At 33.3% G+C, this 8089-nt stretch overlaps 1 protein-coding gene across 1 annotated transcript; it reads left to right on the forward strand.

Moving 5' to 3' along the window:
* The first annotated feature begins 5235 nt into the window (after positions 1-5235).
* On the forward strand, positions 5236-7451 carry LOC112690536 (odorant receptor 46a-like). Its single transcript, XM_025564571.1, has 6 exons — positions 5236-5755; positions 6180-6264; positions 6406-6505; positions 6585-6704; positions 6792-6950; positions 7377-7451. Exons 1-6 carry the CDS (start codon positions 5236-5238, stop codon positions 7449-7451), a joined length of 1059 nt encoding a protein of 352 aa, XP_025420356.1.
* The last annotated feature ends 638 nt before the right edge of the window (positions 7452-8089 follow it).

Raw genomic sequence — 8089 nt, forward strand, 5'->3', positions numbered from 1 at the left:
ATTTATGTTCGAAAAAATAACGGATAATTCTAATGGTATGAGTTATAATTGAATGGCGTTATACAGAAAGCAACCATCCCACTAATGTTCTATATGGATATAATTGATGTTTTAGAAAAACATCTTTTTTAAATTTGTTTACAGCTCATATATTTAAAACCAAAATATCTTATTAATTGAATGTATTTATTATTTTAAAGACTTACTAATATATTCCTAATACAATCAATACTCACTATTATTTTAATATTTGTGGTTGGTTGTCTTGTGATAAATGTAAAAATGTGGTATGGTTGCTTTATGTCGGTTGGTTGTTTTATGATTAATGTAAAAATGTGGTATGGTTGGTTGTTTTCAATGCATGCTATAACATATTTTTTAATCTTTAATAAAATATACTTATGTGACTAACTTTGGTAGTTAACAATTTTATTCATCAAACATAATTTCTTAAACTTAAATAGTAACGTTTATCTCAGTCTTTGAGTTATTTTATTAAAAAACAATATGTGTAACAACAAAATGAATAAGAAATCTTAAAACAAAAACAAATACAACAACCTTTTTTAGAATAATAATAATAATAATTATAAACTTAACAGCATTTAATTTATCTCAGTCTGAATTATATCATTAAAAAACAATAGGTATGTGTAACAACAAAATTAAAAAAAAATCTATTAAAACAAAATCAAATAGGTACAACAACCTTTTTTAGTAACATAATAATAATTTTAAACTTAACAGCATTTAATATATCTCAGTCTTTGAGTTATAACAATTAAATAGTTAAACAGTGTAATTCAAAATTTTAAAAAAAGTGTATTATTAATCAATATTATTAGTTTCTATGTCAATATCTAAATTCTCATTGAAACCATTAACATCTTCTACAATGATACCATTTCCTGTAAAATGTGTATAAAATTCTTGAGCATCAGCAGGTATGAGATGCATTATTGACTTAATATCATCAAGCTTTGCTTGGTTGATCTCTTTCCCATTAGGCCATAGTATAATTAGTAGGGTTTCAGATGGAAATAATATGTCATTTGATATTCTACCACGACCACGTTTTTCAATATTTATTTCTAAAAAGTTTTCATCCGATAAGGTTGTACTCATTAACAATGAAAATGGTTGATTACGGCATAATTTAATTCGTCTTGTTTGTAGCCAATTGATTTTGTCACCAGAGATAGATACCTTTCGATTGGTACACTTAAAATCTTACTTATAATTATTAAAATAACAAATAACGAATAAAATCGTCATAACAAAGAATAACATATTTAAATTTTATTATTTAAAACAATCCATTGATAGTAAAATAATGATTATCATTTTTTACAGAAAACGACCAAGCCACTTGGATTGATATTATCTTATTATTATTATCAGTCATACCTCCATTACAAAACCATGTGTCTGGATGTATTATGCATTAATTTTTATCGATATAATCATTCAGTTAGTTTTTGAAACATTGATAGATAGCTCTACACTTCAATGTTGGTTTGGTTGTATTTTGCAGAATACGTAAATTGAAATTCTCTATCTGGTTTTACTAAAACCTCGTTTTTCATTAGATTGTGGGATGGTTGCTTTCTGCATAACGCTATACAATTGTGTGGCTGTGGTGAGTTCCAATGTTGGACTTTCAACCTTATGAACAGTTGTACATATCATTGTAGAGAATTTTGACGACTACCCAAAAAATAATAAATATTTGCAAAAAAATTTAGTAGTAGGTACTATAGGTTTTAAAGAAATAATAATATAGTGAAACGGATTCGAGTAGAATTGCGTGTTTAACTGCAAAACTATCAAGTATTAAAATGTTTTAATAAGAAACCGACAACAAAAGATATAATAAAAATTATAGTTAGGTATTGTTTGCATTTGCGCGTATTAATGAGTTTTCTCCGGGAACTAAAATAAATAAATAACTACATCATTCAATTAAATGGTAAAAGCAATTGTTCTTGACGGTCACCAAGACCGGTCAGAAGCTAAGACAATATAATATGAATTATCAATACACTATTTAATTGTTATCCGCATAGTGTTTGAAAGGACTAAGCGTATGACAGTTAATAATTTGTATTCCTATTAAACTGTTATTGAAGTCGTAGAAATGCATTAATTTAATGTAGAAATTACTATAAAAAAACAAAAAGAAAGTCGCACACGCAATCGCTGATACCATTTTTAATTTTCATAAAGTCTTCTCAGTGGATAGTTTATACGGAGCAGATTAGCATTTGATCGATACAAAAATATAGACGAGTACTATGTAAGTTTTATTTTAATAAAAATAAAATATTATATTATTTTAATAGACCATTAATTTTACAAGCTTCAGATTTAATTTAATTTATTTATATTATATTTATTTTTTAAATCTGAAGCTTGTAGAATTAATGGTCTATAAAATAAATGCAATTTGTTTATTTTTATTTTCCAATAATTGTAGAACTAAATAATTAGTTAACCTGTATCGATTTAATAAGTAGTTTTAAAATATAGGTTTGGAATTGCATATATCTAGTATACTATATATCATTTTTATTTGGTAAGTTATAGCTTCTACGTTAACTTTGAATTATCTTAATTAAATTTCAAGTTCGAAGAACAGTTATTAAAATCGATTGTTTCTCGACTTATATTTTATTATTTTATTTGGGTAAATTTATCGAATAATATCTAATTAATATAATTAATGTTGAAATTGAAACAAGAGACTGGAACCGTATAGGAAAGAACCATTACACGTACTATTTCACACAACTTAACCATTAATATGTACAAAAGTATAATAAATATGTTTTTTAATACACTTTTGAAAACATGTTATTATAGTATTAAGCTTTATACACATATAAATACAAATAAATTAAAGCCTAAAGGAAATAGTTTGGATAAAATAAATATTTGACGGTACCCTAGGGCAGTGCTTCTCAACCTGGGGGCCGTGGTTACATAACTAGAGGGCTTATTTCATTTAAAACTCTTGAAACGAAATTTAATAAAAAAATAACTCACTAAATTTTGGTTACAACGACAGCAAGAGTATCCTATAATTTCGAAAACGGCTTTCCTTATACTAATACCTTTCGCAATACCTTATCGACATATCTTTGTGAAACTACATTTTCACAACTTCAAATTATAAAAAACAAACATAGATTATGCATCAGTGGCGCAACCAGAATTTTTTTTTAGGGGGGGGGGATCTAAAAATATAATTATTTTAAAGTAGCATGCAAATTTAATTATTATAAACATAAAAAATAAAGTTTTGTACAATGTGTACCTATACTGCTGTAACAACAATAAAATTACGGTATAAAATGAAGTATAATAATACAAGTATAAGTATAATATTTATAATTATAAAATGAAATCTAAACGGTGTTTTGTAGAGCTTAAATGACTTATCACTTCCTCTGGTGTTACACTGACTTCGTAGTGGATATTAAGGGCAGCTAATCCATTGAGTCTCCTTTCTGATGGTAATACTTTATGGTAATACTTGAAACAGTTATATGGTAATCTTTTGCAACGGTGAATTCTCGATACGAGCTTACACGTGATTTGTTCTTATCAACTATAAAACGTTTTTATTATTACAATATTACAGAAGCTCTACTCGGTACTGAATCGAATCAATTATTCAGTTTTGTCAAACATTTTTATTATTTTAGAAAGATACGACACGATTCAAGGGAGGGGTCCGGACCCGGGCCCCCCCCCCCATCGTTGCACTACTGTTATGCATTTCACAACAATCTTTAGAAGTAAACTTGCGCATTTCAGTTTCAAATATCACACTTGACATAAATCAGTTATGCAAAAATATGTAAGCCGCATTAATAATTATAATTTTTTTTATTTTTATTGTTATTATTATTATTATTAACCTATTAACCTAGCCTTTGTTTGAAACCAAATTAACATTATTTCTGAATATTTTTGTATTGCTTTATAATAATTATCAATTATTTTTTGTTTATATATGTTTTAAGTTTTATACAATTATAGGGTTACCTTTCAAAAAATTAAAAAACATTTATTTTCTTCACATTTTAATAATTTATCTGTGTGAAATAAAGCATATATATTTCGTTTATCATTAACAATAAACAATAATTAATTATTTATGATTTTGATTGAGGGCGACCTTGACAGTATTACATTAAATATAAGGGACCCTACAACAAAAAAGATTGAGAAGCACTGCCCTAGGAAGCCGTGGCTCCCAGCTTAAGAAGCATAGTGATGTAGTGAGCCTGTTGAATAGGCTAACTAGATTATATAAATAAAATAACACAACGACGATTAGAATTACAATATAATATTTTAATAATTTCTACACGAGTAAAGTTTGGACTTTAGATCTCCACATACGGATTACCTTAGTTTTTAACAAGAACAAAATAAAAAGTGAGGCTCCGAGTAATTTATCGGCTCTTCTTATATACTAATATTTTATTAACTAACCAGCAAAATCCATATTATTACCCAGATTAATTGCGTAATGCGATTAATCAATTACAAAGGTGATTTCAACTATTATACAATCTACATATAATGTTCATAAATAATACAATCTTTAACATTACATCACGTGATACTACAGTGTCCAGCTATTTCCTATTGTACATTATTAAGGGTCGTCCTAACACATCGAAATACAGCCCTACCTGAGGATGACCTCAGGACAAACTCCTATTCGACCAAGGTGATTGATGGGACATCAGGCGCGTCGTCGCAGAGCGTCATGTTGCCCCGGGGCCGTTGGTCTCTTACCCGCTCATTAGACGATCCAGTACACGTCGACACGAGAACGCCGAACCCCTGCGTCTCGTGAGAGCAGCTCCAAGAGCTAACACTCGGTCCGTAGTTGTAGGGAGAACCCGTCGCGTTTCCCGTTCTCTCGCGCCCTGCCACCGGCCCGGTGTCTTCGTTCCGGAGGCTCCGTGCTCCGACCGGTGGCCAGGGGGTCGCTAACGCGCGCGTGCACCGTTCAGGGACGGAGCGCGGGACGTGGACGACGCGGAGACCGCGGTGGACGTGCTCCTGTTCAAGGCCATCGGGCTGTACCAGCTGCTGCGGCCGGGCAAGCGGTACCGGCCCGTGCTGCGGGCCGTGCTGCTGCTGGCGCTCGCGTTCCAGTCCACGCAGCTGTTCGGGCTGTACTTCGCGGCCGGCGACCTGCAGCGGTTCATCAACATGGCCATGCTGGTGGTGTGCGGCACGCTGTCCGTGTACAAGGGCCACGTGATGGTGGCGAACGCGGACCTGATATGGGACACGTTGCACGTGGCCCGGTACGCGTTCATCACGTGCGCCGGCCGGGACGAGTCGGAGCTGCGGCGCGCCGGGTCGCTGCTGCGCGCGCTGCTCCGCGCGTTCGTCGCGGTTAGCTACCAGACGCTGGCCATATGGATCGCGATCCCGTGGCTGACGGACGACCGCGTGCCGGTGGCCAATGGCGACGGCACCATGGCCGAGTACCGCATGAACGTCAACAACCTGTGGACGCCGTTGCCCGTGGCCGTGTACAACGCGACGGCCGTCTGGGCCGTCGTCTACGCGATCGAGGTGTTCCTGATCACCGTCAACGTGTTCTTCTGGGCGCTGTTCGACTGCTACCTGGTCACCATGTGCTTCGTGCTCAACGCCCAGTTCCACACCATCGCGGCCGCTTACGAGAAGCTCGCATGGTCGCCGTCGCCGCATCGCCACTCTGGTAAGTGTGCACCGATGGGGTTGGAACGTCACAGGGGCAGGAACGCGGGACGTATTACCCTCCTGAGTTTTATACGCGTCGGTAATGGAACGAGAATTTTTTTTTATACACACAGCCGGTGTCGGCTCGTATCGGGGCGCCCAGCGTACAATTGGAAACTCCCCACCTCCATGAGCTACGTTTCTGCGAGCGTCCGTGCCACGCAGGTGTTATCATCGTTTTCTTGACGGCCCTGAAGTACATTGTGCACAGAGCCCGATGATAGTCATTTTAGATCATTCTCGTCGTTATCTTCCGTACCCGTTTATTAATCTTGTTAAACTCATGTCGTTTTTTTCCACATTCCGTCTCCGCCCAAACTTTAATGTACGAACCAAAACGGATGATACACATATATACGTAATATTTTTCAACACGTTCGCAGGCATTCGTGAAAATAACGATGGATTCGAGCTGGATCACTATGATAACTTGATACTACACATTAAAGATAATCAACGTATAATGATGTGAGTATAAAATCTTGTTCAAATAATTATTAAACACTAATATCGAATCAAATCTATGTATCAATTCGATATAACATGAAACATTTTGATTACCAACGCAATATCATCGTCGTGTTCTTATTTTACCGCGTATTTTTATAGGAAATTCAATGATTTTTTCGACATCGTTCAGCCGGTAATCCTAGTTCAAATAGTAAACGGTTCGTTCTTGGTAATTACATTAATATACCTCACCCTATTGGTAAGTATTTTTCGATATGCATATTATTTTATTAATGAAATAGGAAATAATTTTTTTTCACCTTTAAATTTTAATCAAGATGTATTTCACGGGTTGGTCGATTAAATCGTTACCGATTTTGAAATTTTTCTCCGGCATGGCCTCTCTTACTATTGAACTTTACATTTACTGCTACGCGTTCAATCACATTGAAACAAAGGTAAAATAACTAAAGTAACAATATGTCACTGCAAGTCGAAACGTTTCCATGTAATAAACATGGTACATCATTCGAATATTTTATCAGAAAAATGTGGTGAATTTCGGACTGTACAGTAGTAATTGGACTGCGATGAGTATAAAGTTCAAAAGGACACTGTTGGCGACAATGAAAATGAACGCGGCCCATCAGCGATTGATGAAAATCACGCCAATTTCAATCGTTAATCTAGAAATGTTCTCTAAGGTACGCGACTATTTACTGTTATCAAATATATTCATATACGTATGCAACGTATGCAGATAGTTAAGTGGTATATAAGATATAATATGATAATTATGAATTCAAAATGGAAATAAAAATATTATTTTATGTTTCCAAGTTATGCACATCCGGATGATAAATAGTTCTGAATATGAAAAAATATTCAAACGAATCCTCCGATATTCACCAATATTATAAAATAAATATTTAATTGAATCTCATGATTGAGATTAAAAACTAAAAGTAATCATTATGGACGGAAAACACCTTAAATAATAATTAATGAAGATTTTGATTTGTAGACTTCTTAAATCTTATCTCCTCATATAGCTAGAGAATGTTGCTCTTTGTGTTTTAAAAACTGTTTTTGATTGTATACTAATTAAAACGTTTAATCATAATTTGCAGGTGATGAACATGTCATACTCGGTTGTGACTGTATTGCTGAATTCCAACTCTACACAAACAAAAGAAATGGAATAAAATATTATGTTTCATTCGAAGAACAATTACATTATTACTATACGTTATAATTACTTACTTGAATTTAAAAGATTTTCAAAATGTTTAGTCATTTATTATTAAATTTAGGGTAGGTACGTTTAATAATAATGTACGGCGTTGTTTGAATTTATTATAACGAATTAGTTTAACTGTTTAACAACTGCTTAACACCAATCAAATGTAATTCTATTATAAATTATTTGTTGCTTACATAGTCATATTCGGTTGTACTTTTTATAGAATTACTTCGGCGTGCATACAATATTTTGGTGCAGGAAGTGCTCTTAATATTAAAGGGCTGGCTTGTTCACCGGGGAATATAATAATAACTGAATATGTTCAGTATGTAATTATGATCGACTGTGATTATTTAACATGTAAAATATTATACAAAATTGCTTGATTGGCTCAATATTAATAAATAAAAATTGTACTTATTCAGTGGCCTATACAGCTCATTAATAATAATAAATGGTATAAAAATTGATTTAATATAAATATTTATAAAAAATTGGGTCCATCGGCTCAGATACAACACTCAATAAGAATGGTCGACCAAAACCTACTCACATTTTTTTAAAACAAAAATAATTTACAAAATTAACTTATCAACAAAT

Source organism: Sipha flava, unplaced genomic scaffold (assembly GCF_003268045.1).
Source record: "Sipha flava isolate LNK unplaced genomic scaffold, YSA_version1 50_pilon_pilon, whole genome shotgun sequence".
In the NCBI taxonomy this organism is placed as follows: Eukaryota; Metazoa; Arthropoda; class Insecta; order Hemiptera; family Aphididae; genus Sipha; species Sipha flava.